We start from the raw sequence: 17,713 nt of genomic DNA, 5'->3' as shown, positions 1-17,713 counted from the left end.
AATGTATGGAAGGCATGCGACCGTTTCTAATGTACGGTCGCACGACTTTTGTATATCGAGCATGTTGGCAGACCAGCCGAGAATCGTACGATTTTCGGCTGGTTTTTAACATGATCGAGAGATCACTGCCGAACGGACCGGGCTTGCGATGATCGCAGGTACGATCTGCCTGTCCAAGATGGTGCAGATCGTAAGTTTTTTAAATTACTTTACAACCCTCGCAAGACAGTAGTCTTGCGAGGGTTGTAAAGTGTATGGGCACCTTTACAGAAAGGACCAGAAGTTGCAGTGCAACCCAGCAGGGTGTAAAATGACCTTGCATTACCAAGGGAGGTATGGATTTTATAGAGCTTCATTTATGATAAAGTAAATTACATTTCGTATTTCGGCACAACTGAAAATAAAATTAGCAGTTATTAATGGGCTCCCCAAAGTTACTCTTTAAACTCTGAATTTTGCGTGTTTGATTGGAGTGTACCTTTAAGAAGATATACTATATTCAGGGTGTAGAAATGAGCCTTTACATATAACATAATTACATTGGAACCCTACAAGAATTCTTTTTTCATTTTGTGTTCTTTGTTTCAATATCTACTGCAGCTCTGCATTTCTTTATAGATTAGAAGTATTTGACACTCTACTATGTAAATGGTTGTTATTAAGCCACTTTTTCTGTAAAGTATCATTAGTGCAATTACATTGGTAATTAAAACCAAAAAAAAATTAGATTAGGAGACAGTAGGGCATGCCGTAGAGATGAGTTGGCTGATGCTAAGCAAAGCTGTATAGACATGTTTTTAATCTACTTAATTTGTACAAGTTCACCAGCTTCTAAAGCAATTTTTATCAGAAAAAAATAACTTTATTCCATGGGCTTTTATTTAATAGATATATGGTGATGAATCTGTTCATTTGTTTTTTTAAAATGAAAAATACTTGCATGTGTACCGTTCAGTATGCTCATGCAAGGGCAAAGCAACAAGGTCATTTTTAATGCAGACCCACACAGCTGCATATTCTCACCTTCGTTTCACTTCCCCTATTTGTTTAGCCATTGGGGGGTGAATGGAAAGTGTTGTTTAAACTACCAGTTGCTGGTGTTGTAGCTTACACAGTGCTATCGACTTCCCATTAATGATGAGTGGGGGCTTAGCTATCAGGTACCCAGGGGGGCCGTTCCTCACCTGGCTCGCGGGCATTGGGCACGGGCTCCTCCTCCTAGCAGGGCATCTGGCGCTGGTGTGGCCGGTGTGAGTCGTGGGCCGGGGGCGGGGTACGCAAGCCAATGGGTTCCACTCCCGGCCCATTTTCTCGGCCTGACATTAGCGTAAACCCATTTCGTCTGAGTTCGCCCAAGTCAACGCAAAACTGTAACTGGCATACTCCCCTCCCAGGCCAATGAGTTGCGGTAGTGGCATCCCTGCAGCTACACCTCACATTGGTGAAGGAAATGCCCCTGCCACAACTGATTGGCTTGGGAGGGGGTGTGTCACTCACTTCTTATCAGGGCATGAAATTATGGAAAATCTCTCCAGCAGGTTCATAGTCAAAAGCAAAAATACATTTTTTAGTAGGATAAGGGAGAATTAAAGAGAATTTTTTTTTTTATTATTTCTGTCTGTCTCTGTCCTAGTGACAACTTCCCCAATTTCTTGTCCTGGCGTCATAAGAACAGGAAGTGTCTAATGAGTACCAAACATAACCTTTAACACTTCCCCATTTTAAAACAAATGGCAGGAGATGGACTCTAAAAAGTATTGAAGGCCCACACTGTAGCCTGGAATCCCTTTATGGCTAATGCTTCCCTGCCTCATTGACGTTGCTGTTTCCCAAATGGCCAGGTGTGCATCTATAAGCACTGCTATATAGCACCGATGCAGCCTAAAATATAGAGGAATGTATCCAAGCTGCCTGCAACTAGTGAAAAGTCAGGAAAAAAGAAAAGGCTAGTTGCACTCCTTACCGGTATGACCCCGTGATCGGGGAGGGGTGCTTGGAATGACTGCGGAGGGCGACGCCAAATACAGATAATAGCAGAAACTTCACCAGCACACCAAATCCTTATAGGATCAAAATTCGTAGATTTATTGCAAGCTCATGTCAGTTACACAAGCGCTTTCGGGGCCACACAGGGTCCCTACATCAGGCGTAGCAATTGCCTCACAGGGTCCCTTCATCAGGCATAGCAATTACCTCATTGCTATGCCTGATTGAAGGAACCCTGTGTGGCCCCCGAAAGCGCTTGTGTAACTGACATGAGTTTGCAATAAATCTACGAAATTTGATCCTATAAGGATTTGGTGTGCTGGTGACATTTCTGCAATTATAGTGAAAAGTCAGGACACCTGTAAGGCTTGATCTTACAAAAGTTATTTCCATATTTCTGTCTTGACAGGTTCCCTTCAAAATGCATCTTTGTATAAAAGTGACTCTGGATGCATAATTCATTTTCATTTGTTAAATAGTTTTGTGATACAAGTAATAAAGGAAATATACCTTCTATTTTAAGAAGGCAATGTTGTATATCATAGTTAGTTATTCAGTATGGGACATTTTGGTTACTTTTGGCTTCTACCATAACCTTATTCAGACTTATTCTGCCTTTTGTGGAGTTGAAAGTAAGTAGATTTTAATAGCCCCTTCTGTTCAGATACACTTCTTTCTCCAGGCAGTACTTGCACGTTTGTTTGGTTATATATGACTTATTTTGTATGTGTTGCATTCCACATAATAGCATAAGACGAGTGTTTAAACGGCTGCCTTTTCCTTCTCTTTTTCTCTAATGTAAAATAATCATTCCACAGTGACGGCAAAAATTGTTACCCAGATGGCACCAAACCATTTTCCTTTGATTTTTTAATAAGAGGCGCGTTTATCAAAGAGATTTCTCAACTTACTGTTGGTAATGGGAAATAATTTGAAAGGCACACAGTGTGGATCATTATACTTCTTTGATGCAGATTAATGGCAGCTAAAACAGCGTTTTGTAATTGCTTCATTTTGCCATAGACTTTTTTTCCCCTTTGTTACATTAAGATGGTTGGAGAACACTGTTTTAGGCTTATAGTTTTTACACACATGAAGGAAAGATTTGGATGGCTGCCAGTTTCGGAGAAAAATCCATTTGTCTTTCAAGTGGCATTGTTGCTTTTAGATTTATTTTTTTTCCACCATCATAAGATTTTTCTTTTTTTTGTGTGTGTTTGTTTTCTATCACATCTTAAAGAGAAACTTTCCTGAAAGTGAGACTTTTCAATGTGCAGATATGAGTTGCCTGGCTGTCATAATTGACCTCTTGCTTTTTAGTTGGTTACCCAGAACTAGTGTGTAGTCAATGATTTCTAATGCTACTCTTAAGTTTATGATCTGCATACTTTTTCTGGGTTAGTGTTTTAAAGTATTGAAGCCAAAAGCTCTGCATGCTAGCCATGCACCCAGCATTTTTAGGAGGGGGTTAATAGTGCCAACCTCCATATTAGAGGTATGGCACTTATCTGAGTCATTCGGGTCTAGCTTGCCACCTGCTGGTGAAATCTTTAGATGAATACGAAGGTAAATCTGTTGCTTACTTAGAATTTCTTAAAAAATAGCACACCTGCAAAGGAACATGCACCGCCAAATGCTGCTCCAGTGCTGAGTAGTCCACTGTTAAAATTTCTTTCAAGATGGATACTTCTGGGACTGTTGATTTCTGTGGTTCCCCTGCAGCACATGATGGATTATACTGCTGATGTCAATTCTTCACAAGATACAGTTGTGAGGTCAGCAGGGCGAACCAATGAGTACTATGACAGACAACTGCAGCAGCTGACTAAAGCTGGCCATAGACCTTACAACTAGAGGTGCACCGAAATGGAAATTTTAAAACCGAAACAAAAAAAATTGTCAAACCGATACCGAAAATGTTTTTCATTTAAATGTTTTCAAATGTGTTTTTATATTTTATTTATTTTTTATAAACCTTTTTACATTTTTTTTTATTTGTATTCATTTTTTATTATTTTTTACTTTACTTTTCCCTTCTAAAATAGAAAAAGAGATTGATGAGGACACAGAGTCCTCAATCTCTTTTTGTGCAGCCCCTGTTATAAATGAACAGGAATCCTCTATAATGAGTGTTCCTGTTCATTCATAACTTGAGAACAGAGTATGTTTTACTATAACCACAATCATGAATGAACAGGAGGTGATGTAGAACACTCCCATTCATTTATAATTTAAGATATAGTACACATACCATGCCCTCAATTATGTACAAACACTCATCGATCACTGAATGTTTGTACTCGCTCTCCTCTCTGACACGCTGTCACAGAAGGCTGATCCGAGCGGTGTAGGGAGGAGAGCTCCTCCTCCTGTGACAGCGCAGCCTGTCTCTGCCCACACACCGCTCTGCCGGACTGTGATAGAAGGCTGAGCGGTGTGGGAGGAGGGGCGGGCTTCTGATGACTGCAATGCTGAACGTGCAGTGTGCGCTTGTGCACACCCGCCCTTGCAGCATTTGTCTTACGTCCCCTATGGCCAATTTTGGGTATGGTAGTTTTCTGCGATTTCGCGGGTGCGCGCAATTTTAAAGGTTGACATGTTTGGTGTCTATTTATCCGACGTGACCCGATCTTTTATATTTTACCAAAAAACTGGGTAATAATAAGTGTTTCCTAACATAATGTAAAAAAAAAAACTTTTTTTTTTTTCAAAATTTTCTTTAATTTTTCCTAATTATAGTAAAAAAATAAAAACCCCAGCGGTGATTAAATATCACCAAAATAAAGCTCTATCTGTCCCCAAAAAAAAAAAATTCATTTCAGTACAGCATTGCATGACTGAATAAATGTCAGTCAAAGTACTGCAGCGCTGAATACTGAAAAATGGCCTGGCCAGGAAGGGGGTCTAAACACCTGGTCTTGAAGTGGTTAAGTTATTCTATGTGAATGAAAAGATGTAATAAATATAAAATAGATGTTACCCTAATATGGCTGCATTAGTGGAAATGAGGCGAATAAACATGCAAGATTGTTCATACAGGCTGTCTTCCTTAGCACATCTAATCTAATCCTAACATTTATAATTATTTCTATCCTACATATTAGACTATATTAGACTGACTAATGTAGACTGACTAATGTAGAATTTTCTGTGTAAGGACAGCCATGCTGAAGTACCACACATGCATAATAGGCATCAAATTAAGACTGTACTTTAAACTGATGATCTTTTTGTGCAAGGAGTAAATTAATTCACTTTTAGGCAGGTTAATGTTGAATATTCAGAATTACATTTCATTCTATGCAAAATTATCATGCTAATTTTTACACCTACAAATGTAAATTTTGGATTAAACCATGATAATAAACGGAACATTTTATATCTGGGGTAGAAAGTCCCCCCTTATTAATCCCTTCGTATTCATATGCTTTAATGAGTTTTAAGTTTGTGGTTGTTTATTAAAGTGAGGTGAGGCCCCAGTAGTTAGAAGAAGTACTATGTATGGAAGTATGATATGCTAAAGCATAGCACTGCCTGACTTTAATGCACCATAAACTTTGGAGAAAGCATTGCAGTGTAAATTGAACCTTGTGGTCAATAGTACTTTGTTCTTCACTTTCCAGAACGAGAAAGTTTAAATGGTAAACTGTACAATAGTGATACATCTAAAATGTTTTAATCTTAGAATTTCTATAAGCCAGAGGAGTTGGGTCAGCACAGAGGATATTTAGAAGTTCCGAGAAGGGAGCAGGGCTATGACAAGCAAGGAGGAATGAGTTGTGCTAGGGAAATCACACTATGCCGTGTAAGAAGAGTCCCATCCAATAAAGCAGGATTATTCAAAACGGCAATAATGCGGTAGTTCCAATAATGCTGGTGGAAAAAAATAACTAAAAACCCCAGAAAGCAGACATCGGACGTAGCACTAGTACATTATTAGGGTGGTAGTTAGAAATATAAGATCAAGTAATCACACTCACATGGATTTAGAATGTAGCAGCGCATCAAAGATCCCACTATGCTGATATCTTGGGCATATCTCTAGGATGAATCGTAGTGAATGGATCCAGGCAGAGAGACCTTGTAGTAGTGAAAACATCTATAGGTGGCTGTTAAGCAAATACAAAGACCAAGGGCGTCTGATCCCGTTTTAAAAGATGATGATTTATTAGGATAATAGTTTTGTTTTTTCCTAAGATACCTGCACTGTTCCATTAAATAAGGGGCTCATCAGTCCCCTTGTTATAGCAATACAGGTAAGTAAGTTAAAAAAAGCTTACGTTACTAAATATATAGCCTACATTTTTAAAAGCTGCCTGCCCCCACATATATACGCCCATGAACATAAATCTGAGCGTTGAGTGCGCCTGTGTGTAAAATCTACACTTGGGCCACACTTTCTAGGTATTGCTTTGTACATCAGAGTAAGAGAAATAATTATAGGGCTAACATTCACTGCTGACTCTAAACTGATGAACTGTGAAAGCTTTTGAAGCATTGTTTATAGACAGTTTGGGTACTGTAGTTTTTGGGTATGTGCAATTATTAAGGCTTGACATGTTTGGTATTCCTTTACTTGACACAACCTCATGTTTTATATTTGATCAAAAATGGGTATTTTATTGTGTTTGTGCGCACTAAAATTTGTGTTTTTTGTTGTTTTTTTTTTTAACCAAAAATATGGGTTTGATTAACAATAGTGCAAATGTTGTGCAGCATAAAAAAATTGCAACTGCCACCATTTTATTTTACAGGGTATCTGCTTTCAGAAAATATAGAATGTTTTGGTGGTTTTACGTAATCTTCAGGCCTAAAAATCTGCATTTGACATGTGAAAAAAAAAGTTCTGGCAGAAAAAGGGTTAAGCGCCTTGAGAGGAATTTATCAAAACTGGAGCAGACAAGATCTGGAGCAGTTGCCCAGGGCAACCAATCAAATTCTCTCTTCAGTTTAGATTTAAAAATGAAAGGGAGAAGCTGATTGGTTGCCATGCACAGCTGCTCCATATTTTGTCTGCTCCAGTTTTGATAAATTCCCCTCGTGTTTAGTCCTTGCCGCATTAAAAAATATGTATTGTGGTCCTGCATTCTCCTTTTTCTTTTCTTAGCTTTGATGCTATTGCTTATATAGGCTCTTTTTTTTCAGAGCTCTTAAAGGAGAACTATGGGGTTAAGGCTTTTCCCCATAGTTTTCCTTAGGGTAACAGGAGGACACAAACTAGCGTCCTCCAGTCGGCCTAGGCTCAGTATACCGCGAGCTACTGAGACGCCGCAGCTGAAGCGGATCCCGACAATTGTGCCGGGATCCGCCCAGCTGCGTGACTGACAGCTGGCTCTGCCTATCTAGAGGCAGAGCCAGCTGTACCCGCCCCCTCCCCTGTCCGTTCCGCCAGTCAGCGCTGGCGGATCAGAGCGGGGAGGGGGGAATCCAGCCCCACCCCTGTCACGGCAGAGAGCCGTGACAGGATCGAGAGGTGAGCGAACGCCGGTATGTATTCGCTCACCTCCCGATCTACTGAGCCGACCTGTGACAGTCTCATTGTCACAGGTCGGCTAGAACTATGAGGTGAGTGAAAAGCACTCCTCATAGTTCTCCTTTAACCACTCTTATCTATTCCAAAACAGGAAAACCAAATCATAATCGTAATTTTCCAAGAATGCCCTTTTCTAACACATTTTTTTTTTTTAAACTACTGTTCCAAAACAATTGTTTCTATTAGAAAGTAATGGTACCTACATAACCTGCTGAAAATGACTTATAATTTCCAATTCTCTTACAGAAAACGACTTGGATTTATGTCAAGATGCGTCGCTCAAACAGAATACCACTCAAGAAAAATGCAATAAAAACCAGATAAAAATGAGGTTCAGCCCTCGGAGAGGAAAGGTGAGGTATGTCTTGGAGAAAGGAGTTAACCAACAAATTCCATCAAAACGTGAACAGATTCCAGTGTTAGAAACATACGAGTTTGTGTCATCTTCACCCGACATAGAGCCCATGAAGAAAAAGCGAAATAATTCAAAGCCAAGAAAGTCCAAAAAGAAGAAACTAGCAGATATCAACCAAGAATGGGGAGTTGGGGCACAAACGCAGAACGGTGATGACGTCGAGAAAAAAGATGTTTCGAAAACCATTAGATCCGTTTCATTTTGCAGTTCTCCTGTAGTAGTTGCAACATCACTCAGTCTACAGGAAAACGATCAAAACTCTGATTCACCAGTAAAAAAAAGTCAGACTAGGAATGTGGACTGTTTTGAAGAACATACAGCAACTGAATCTAAAAATAGTAAAAAGTTGACAAAGGTCAGTCCATTGAAGCCTTCTGTGCCAGTTTCTAACACTATTGTATCTAAGTCTCTATTGCAGCAAGACTGTGTCTCTAATGGTACCCAGGTAGATGGAAGTAACCAAGACAAGAATAAGAGTGGAGTTGATAATGTTGAAGAAAAAAACAGTAACAAAAAACCTTTACGAAGTACAAGGCAAAAAAATGCATTAAATGTAACTCCTAAAAGAGAAAATACATCCTTAAAACGCAAAGAACGCCCATCCGTTTCTCCAGTTTCCACTACCTCTAAACGCTCAAGACAAGGGCCTCTAAAGCCAAGAGTCACCTGTAAGTCTGAGGAGATAGAAGACATAGCGGATTCAAAGCTAGAACAGCCACAATTGCTTTCCAAGCCTTCTACACCCTCTTCTAAAAATGGAAGAAGAACAAGCCAAACTAGTGCCTGTATTCAGATGTCTCCAAGTAGCCCTTTTGTTTCTAGGAAGAACATTAAGGGAGAGACATTGCTTCATGTTGCTTCTATAAAGGTAATCAGTTGGATAATGACATAGCAAATGTGTATTTTCTTTTTATTTCCATTTCCTATTGTATATCAATGGCATCTCTATATTACACAAGATTCACCTACACAGTTGCTAGAATCAACTATTTTAAGCTAGAGCTTCTGTCAGTCAAAAATACTTGTCAAGTGAATAGTTTGGGGTATATAAGTAAGCATTTGAAACATATATGCATCCCAGCTGATTTACAGTATGCAGATGCTCTAAGATCTCATCTACACTGAGATATTGGTAGAAAACCTTAAAGTGTAGTTCCACTTTTTCAGTCAAATTGGGATAACACCTATTTTATGTTTGTTATATGTTCCCATTCACATAGCCTAACAAAAAAAAATTGCTGCTTACAATTTTAAGTGCTTAATGCTTTCGTAAAAGCTCAGCTCAGCTGATCCAGATGTTGGATCGGCTAAGTCTAAGTCCCTCTGCACTTCGGCTCGGGCGACCGAAGGCAGCCGATGTATGGCTGAAATCAGCCGTACTGAGCCGGAGTGAATAGCCGAACGTCGTTCAGCTCTGTTCACTTCGGCTCGGTTATTCACTCGGCAGCTTACTAAATAACCCTGATATGGGGGTTTCTCAAATTTGACTGCAAAAGTGGAACTACACTTTAAGGGTTTTTTCAGGTAAACCTTAAAATAACTCTCTAAATGTACTGTGTTTTTTTTTTTTTACAACCCCAGGTAGTGTAGCTATATTTTAATAGACTATAGATAAGCATCTTTTAGCATTAACTATTATTTAACTATGGGTTAAAAAAAAATCTCCACTGAAGTTTTTATTGTCGAGCTTTAAAGCTGTAGTTATTCCCAGCTGTCAGAGCTAAAATTCTTTTATGTGCAGCAATCGTTACTACGTTTTATGACCATTCTTGGATGCTTATTAGTTCCATTTTTGGCATCTGATTTGAGTTAATTTAATCTTTTGGAAGGCAATGGGAGCTTTGCTTGATTATCGTGCATTTTCCAGGAAATGCTCCATTGGTAAGAAAATTGGTCTGGAACTCGTCGGAGTCTCCAGGAGAATACTAAAAAAAAATGTAAGCTGCCACAATTAAGCTATCTGCAAGTATTGTGTGACTGACAATAACTGTGCAAGAAAGATGAATGAAAGTTGATAACCTGGCCCACGAGAATGTTTTTTTCCAGACTACGATTTCCCTTCTGATTTCCAGAATTTGTAATTTCCTTCATAATTATCTTGTCAACACTGTTAAAGAGGGGAAAAAAGCAGGGCCCTGTTTGATAAAAATAAGCAGATATCACTTTTTTTTTGATTAAGAGCAATTGGCCAAAAATAATTTAATGATGGGTCACCAAATTGCATAGACCAGTTCCTTGGGCATTCAACTTTATCGTGAGTAGCATCATCACCCTTGACTTAAAAAAATGATTAGCCATTCATCAGCCTACACACAGCACAGAGGAGCTGTGTACAAATGTGACTACTCAATCGACCACTGTAAATGGATTGTATGCAAAGTGGATCTCTGACTGACTTTGCCATAAAGCTTTGAGACTACTCAACGCACATTTTTCTTGAAAACAGCAGTGCTTTCTGACAGTGTAATACATTTTCCTGACTGCATAGTGTACTATTGACAATTTTCCACACTTACCCCTGACTTCTACACCAGTGGGTAAAGTGTTGCAGCTTACCACTTTGCTGAAGAAGCACACGCTGAAGCAAGCCCTTTAACTGAACGTCTTGTATTGAAACATTTACTCAAGTACCATTTTCTTAATATTACAGTACAGGAAAAGTCTTACCCTTAGATTATACTCCCACTAGATTATACTCCCACATCTCTCTACTAAGAGAAGCTTACCTTTGGGCATTTTGTTTTTCTCCGGGTTTTCTCTAGCAAGTTCTAGTTGCTCCATAGCCACTGTGGCTACCTGCAGCTTTCTGGATTGGTTCACTCCCCAGCTGAGCCGTGGGCGATTGTACACGGACCCCACCTGGAAAAAAGTGAGGTGCTGGCCTGTAATGTTGCTTTGCGCTCACCTTGCTTGTAATGTTGCTTTGCGCGCACGTAGTACAACTAATTGAGATAACTGCATGGTGCGACGGGTCCAGGGTCGTGGTCCATCAGCCAGTGGAGCCCTGTCCCTGACGACCGTTTCAGGTAATGCCCACCAACAAGATAATGTCCCTAGCATCCTGATCTACTGTGAAGGGAATCTGCCACAGTAGTCTAGTGCCCTTCCCTAGCCCAATGTGCTAGTTCTCCATTTGCTCCTGTAGTTAATAGTGAGACACTGGCTGCAACACTTTAAATGGAGTGTCACAGCCATAGGCAGGAGCCTAGTCTGTTTCACAGGACCGCCATTGCACCTGAGCAACCTTGACTCCTCGGATCTCAATGCACATGTGCGTTCCACTTTTATGCTTCCACATGGACTGGTACAGCACAGCGATCCTCTGACATCTTCTGGGCTCCAGACGCAGAAGGCGTAAAGGTAAATTCCAACTTTTAAACAAATAAAAACAAATCCACACATATTTATAAAAGAAAAAAACGTGCATTTATTATTTTTTTGCATTGGAGCCAGTAAAGCGTTGCAACCATGATTAGTGGATTGCGGGTGCGATGCTCTGGCTCCTGAAGATTCACCCTCCCATCTTTGTCCTTATCGAGGTACGGACATTCAGTTACAGGGAAAGGAGAAAGAGTCAATAGACTACAAGTGCGGTGACGTCGCTGCACTTGTATAACTTTTAGAACTACAAGTCCCTCTGCTGTGGTGGGGGGACAGGCCTTCCATTCACGGATCCTGTCAAATAATCTGAATAGATAACACGGCTGCGTGGTTGGAGTCATGCATCGCCGTGCCATATTAAAAAAGCAGCAGCAGACTTCGCAGAGAAGAACCACGCGATTCAGGGAATTGTTGGAGGGTTTGAATATGGGTGTAACGTGGTATAAAAGGTAAACTTAGCCTTTACCCCTTCCCTCTCTGTAGTGGTCAGGTTTGTGAGTTAGCTACACCTCCAGAATCGGTCTCTGACTTTCCCCACACAGATGTCATTCTTTTTGAGGAGATGGAGAAGGAATCGGGTCTAGAATAGATCCTTTGTGCTCAGCTCTCACCAAAATTTACAGATACTATTATGTCAGCCTGTCCTAAGGTTTCCAGCCTGAGTTCCCTTTAAATGTCCAAACCTGTGAAGACCTTTTCTGTACACTCGCTCTTAATCCTCAGTGGGACATATCCTGTCTTTTCCTCCTGCCTGGTCTAAATCAGCATCTGGCCTTGAGAACCATCAAAGGACAGATTTCTGCCCTAGCTGTTTTGTTGGAGACAGCCTGTCGCTCGCTCCTTGGTTAAGGCATTTGTGCATAGTTTCAGATCAATCAGATTGCTCCCCTTTGTACGTGGTTGACACCTTGATTCCTGGTTCTGTTGACCCATCAGAGGCCACCTTTTGAACCCATCAGGGAGATGGTTCGGTATATGACCTCAGTCCCAAGGTGGCCTTTCTTATTGCTATCACCTAAATGAGGCAAGTGTGTGCGTTAGAGACCTTAGCCTGTAAATATCATTTCCTAGTGTTACACATGAATAAGGTAGTCTTATTTCTCATTTCTCCCCAAGGTGTTTGTTTCATTCCTTTCATTGTCCTTTCAGGACAATGTCATTCCCTTCTTTTGTCCTTCCCTGAAGCATCCCTTGGCATTTTCTGTTCACTGTCTGGATGTGGTACATGCTGTGAGAGTCTGCCTCTTTGTTACAGATTCGGCAATCGGATCTCCTCTTTGTCCTTCCAAAAGGTTGCCATAGAGGGCTTCCTGCCTTTCATTCCACCATTGCTAGGTGGATTTTACAAGTCATCTTTTAAGGCAATAGTCTCAATAGTAACCCTTCTTTCCCTGTTCCCAGATCTGTTAGCCCTTTATAGGTTTTTTAGCATCAGGCATCTATTTCCCAGATTTGCACAGCTGCCCCCTGGTCTTCCAGTCACATGTTTTGTTTTTCCAGTTGAATGTTCAGGTCTCACCTGATACCAGTTTCATGCATAAGGTGCTTCAAGCTGCTCTGAGTTGTTGAATCCTCTGTGCCTGTAAAGCTGCCCATATACCTTACAACCATCGCACGACTTTCGTTGTGCGATGGTTGTAAGGTGATTAAAATTCCGTACGAACTGCCCATCTTGGACAGGCAGATCATACTTGCGATCATCGCAAGCCCTCCCCGCTCAGGGGAGGGCTTGCCGATGATTGCAATGCTGAGCGGGCAGTGTGCTTGCGCACACCATCCCGTGCGGCTTTCGCCTTGCGATCGCTCTACCAACCCTCCTTGGTTTGTAAGTATTTGGCTGCTGTGCTGCCCACCCCTTAGTTGGACTGCTTTTGGATTTCCCATTTTTAAGACTAATCCTGTGCCCTGTACTGAATGCTTAAGAAAACTTGGCTTGCTCGCTTGACTAGACTTGCTTGTAAATATTTTGTTGGAGTGTAGTACAGGACCAAGGTCCCTCCTCTATGTTATTTATGATCTCTCTATTTCTTGCTTCAAGCTAAGGCTTGCTGGAGTGAGAGGGATACAAAGTCCTTGCAGCTTTGTTGCCAGTGTACAGTCACCACAGACTGATCCTGTGTCCTGTACTGTACTTTAACAAAAGAATTTTACAAGTAAGTCAAAAACTCTTTTTGCAACTCTATGCGCCAAGAGCAATTGTTGAGCCATGATTTTTTTCTAAATTTGTTTATTGAAAAATAACATCAAAAGTGTTTTGCATTGCACCATACAATCTGATTGTGTAATTTGTGAGCAATATTCTTTATTTCTACCAAAAACACAATGTAATATGAGGGCCTACCTTGCCAGGCAGATTCTTAAGTTACATGGCTGTTGGTAGATCTAAAGGCGATTTGTATAATCTTTGCAAAATATTCTTTAGATCTACCAAAATCTATGTAATATGAGGGCCTACCTTACCAGGTAGATCCTTGCACTACATGGCTGTTGGCAGATGTTCAAATGTGTAATGTGTGTGGTCAGCTTTAAAGAAAATCTTTTATGCCCACTTAATACATAATTTATGGCTTGAACAGACAGCTGCTAAAGTCAAAGTTATAGTCATATATGATATTTTTCAGTGACTTTGAAGGTTTTGAAGCAATATGCCAGCTAGACAACTAGTTTTTTTTGTCTGAAGCAGATATTACCAATTGCAGTCTACAAATATCAGTCTCATTCAGACAATGTTTTACCTCCTGGGAATAGGCTGATGCTTGCAGTGTCTGCTTTATTCATGAACTTGTCCGTGCTAGCGAAAAGATGTAATGTACATCTATGTCTACAAACTGCCATGGAAAACATTCTTTTTTGGTCAGATTATGAATGCATAACTCAACCCATGTATAATATGTAGGGCCAAATTTCACATGTTTTCAGCTGGGTGGGGCAAACCTCATTGACCGTTGTCATTAACACTACCTAATGGGACCCTAACCAATATCTAACTGATGTTATTACCTGAGCATTGCGTTAGGCAGTTGGATTTGGGCTGTTTATGGCTAGTCTTAGGGCTAGTTCACACCATATCTGCGTGGAACTTCGCAGCGGCAGTGCAATGCTTTTTCCCATGATTTTGACGCTTTGTTTTTTTTATAACTTAAAATAGGCTTTCAGGTGCAGTCCAGTGTGTTTGTATGCGTTTTTGATGCGTTCTGTTGCAATCAGGTGCCGCTAAAATGAAACCAGCAGTATTTTTTCTGACTGCATCGGAACTGACTGCACTGGTGTGAACAGAGCACCAGAAATCCTATTGGAAAGTATCGTGACGTGATTTTAATGCAGCTGCCAAACTAAACGAACTGCATCTGGTGTGAACTAGCCCTTATACAAAAAGCCTAACTGAAGCAATGTATTGGTTTACAATGTGCAAATACACATTCCAGCATGCCTGTTGCAGTTTTGTTTCAGAATTTGTATTCCCATTCCCATTCTTTGTGCATGTTTGTGCATAAAATGTATGGGTTTAATACACGCTGTATGTATGCTGCATCTTGGCTTTTCTGTTTTTTCTTTTAACACGTAAAACTCACAGACTTACTGTTTCTGACATAAAGCACAAAACAGAAGACCAAATGTTATTATAAAGCAGAGTCCACCCTGGAGATACCTGCATCAAACATCTCGGAGACCAACTAGATGAGCCTTAGGACTGAAATCTGCTAGAAAGAAATGTTCTTTTCATTGCACCACATTAATTTCATCTGTAAAGTGCCACAGCCTATGACTCTGCAGTTAGATGATATTTGTTCTCTGGCAGTTGTACAGCAACACCACTCTGATTTCTAGTCATAATAAAGGCTGCACCTTTTGCTGGTTGCAGTAATATTTTTAATACACTACTAAAGAGCAGCTGTCTTTTGCTAGAAGTAATAATCAGAAAAATGTGGAGCATGGCTTCCTGACATATCACACATGTAATGAATGGTTAGTCTGCTATTTTCACTGAATATTTGTAAGGATTATATGAGACACTTCATCCTGTTCTGGAATTCATAGAACTACTGTTTCATATTCTCACACAGGGGGACCTGAAAGGAGTGGAGGAGCTTCTCAAAAATGGAGCTAACCCCAATGTGAAGGACAATGCTGGCTGGACACCCTTGGTAATTATTATTTTTTAAAACTATTTTAAACCTTAAATCAAAGAATAAATGTTTGAGCAATAATTGAAGAGTTATTATCGGGTGAAATAGGGTCATAACTGTAAATTGGGTGACTTTTATAAGATTTGCGCAGACCCACTGCAGTTTAGTTTCTGCATATTACTAAAAACAAGCAAATGTGCCCCTATTTATAAACGGGTTCATTTAGGCAGAATGGGACTTGCATGTCATTTATCGCACAAACTATTTGCATGCCCAGTAAGGTAATATTTTAGCCGTGCACGTATTTGTTGGTCAGATTGTATCTGCTGGGGATGTGGATGTTTTTGAGCAATGTGTGCTGGGGATCCGTCCGAACTACAGTGCAAAAATCTGGAAGGCATTGGTTTTGAGACTTGGTGAAAGTGCTTTCCTGCCACTTCCATCAGTCAAAATTCTTCAACAGCTTAATTTAAAGCTACAATTCTTTTTTTATGCTGTATAGGAAGGATTGAGGGCAGGTTCACACCATTTTCCGGACCAGATCTGGAACGCAGTGCATTGCGATTTTGCCACGTTCCGGAGCTGTTTTATTTTTTTTGCTTTTGTTTTATCTTAAAATGGGCTTTCAGTTGCATTTCAGTTGCATTTGCATGCGGTTCCATGCGTTCTAGTGCACTCCAGACCAGACAAAATGAGACCAGTAGTATTTTTCTGGTCTGTTCTGGAACGCACTGCGCTGGTGTGAGCAGAGGCAAGACGTCAGAAATAGCACAAGCATACATCAGGATGCATTTTGGGACCGGAAATAATCTAGTCTGTTCTGGAGATGTTTTGGATGTGGTGTGAATGGGCCCTAACAAATGATGTCTGTTGCTTATCAGGGCTGTGAATCGCTTGTGCTGTGAACAGCTGGTCAGGGCAGATCACCCACACGAAAGACTGAGACTTCATGTTGTGAACAGCTGGTTGGGGGGGTGATCACTTTATGCTTTAAGTACTCGATCAATCTCTGCTTATTGCCTTAATTACTCATAGGAAACAGTATGTAGGTTCACATGAGGCAGAATCCTCAAGTGAAAAAGAAGTCGCCGCTTGGTTTAATATTATATATAAGATGTTTGAATGATTGATGACTGAGTTAATCATTCAGCTTATTAGCATGTTAACATCAAAATGGCATGCACTTGGGGGAAAAAAAGTGTACAAAGCATAGATATTTCCTGGTTTTCAAGATGGACAAGTTTTACAAAGGTCCCCTTTTAGGTGCTTGTCATCTTGAGCTGGCAATTGTGCCGCAGGCTGCTCAGAACACACGTTGGGCAAAAGCTGGCTAGGATGCAACATTTTCTCTCATTACAAATAGTAGTATTTTGTAAATGCACCTTGGTTATGCATGGCATTTGATCAGTGTGTGCATCAAGTAAAAAGATGTGTTTCTTAACATCTATAATCTAATATGTATGGCTAGCTTTTTTTTTTTTTTCCCCTGGAGTTTCGTCAGACAGATCTGCTAACTGGAGGACCTGTTCCGAGTTCTTTCTGCTGCGGCTATTACTCTCAAGGGCTGGCTGAAGCAGCATACAGTTGTCAGGCTATGCTCTTAGGTCTGGGAGACAAAAACATTTTTTAATTCCGGGTAGAAATAATAAGAATTGGACAACCTATATATTTTATTATTATATTTTGAGAACCATTTTCGTATCTGTTTAATGCATCAGAAGGCACTTTGAAAACTGAATTAAATTATCCAACAGGGACCTTACACAACATAAAAAGTTAACTTTGTTAATGAATTCTCTTCTATTGATGTACAATAGAATCCATTTAAAGGAAAACTCTACAGAGTGGAAATATGCACGTGCTATTACTGACCTATCATTTTTAGAATGCTAGTAGTCTTTCATACTGATCTTAATGCTACAGTCGTCTGGGTCAGTCACCTAAACAAATATGCAGATCAGAAGTTCTGAGTATTGCATGTGTGTTCTGGGTCTGTGAGTATAGTATTATAGATAGACAAGCAACTAGCATTTTAATGAATAGGTCAGCAATGCCTTCCTTTAAAGGAGGATGCCTAAAATACAGCTTAGTTATACAAGTAGGTCTAATGGTTATGCTCAGTCAGTGTTGTAAAGGAGAACTATTGGGAGAGTAAAATGTACTATTCCCAATAGTCTGTCATACGGTGGCTTTATAGCTCAAGTGAGTGATCACAAACCGCTGATTGCTCAGCTCACAGCTTCTCCTTGCAGAGAGCGGTGACTGTCAGTG

At 40.3% G+C, this 17,713-nt stretch overlaps 1 protein-coding gene across 1 annotated transcript in view; it reads left to right on the top strand.

Annotated features, from left to right (window-relative positions):
* BARD1 (BRCA1 associated RING domain 1) overlaps nucleotides 1-17,713 on the top strand; it is a 60,529-nt gene that overhangs the window by 18,619 nt on the left and 24,197 nt on the right. Inside the window, exons 4-5 of the mRNA XM_018569193.1 lie at nucleotides 7,766-8,802; nucleotides 15,380-15,460. Of these exons, the coding sequence (XP_018424695.1) occupies nucleotides 7,766-8,802; nucleotides 15,380-15,460 (1,118 nt within the window). The remainder of the gene's footprint in view (nucleotides 1-7,765; nucleotides 8,803-15,379; nucleotides 15,461-17,713) is intronic.

This window comes from Nanorana parkeri, unplaced genomic scaffold, assembly GCF_000935625.1.
Source record: "Nanorana parkeri isolate BGI_ZX_2015 unplaced genomic scaffold, ASM93562v1 scaffold1299, whole genome shotgun sequence".
NCBI classification, from domain to species: Eukaryota; Metazoa; Chordata; class Amphibia; order Anura; family Dicroglossidae; genus Nanorana; species Nanorana parkeri.
Note: the sequence above shows the minus strand (reverse complement) of the source record. Positions and strands in the feature narration are given on the sequence as shown.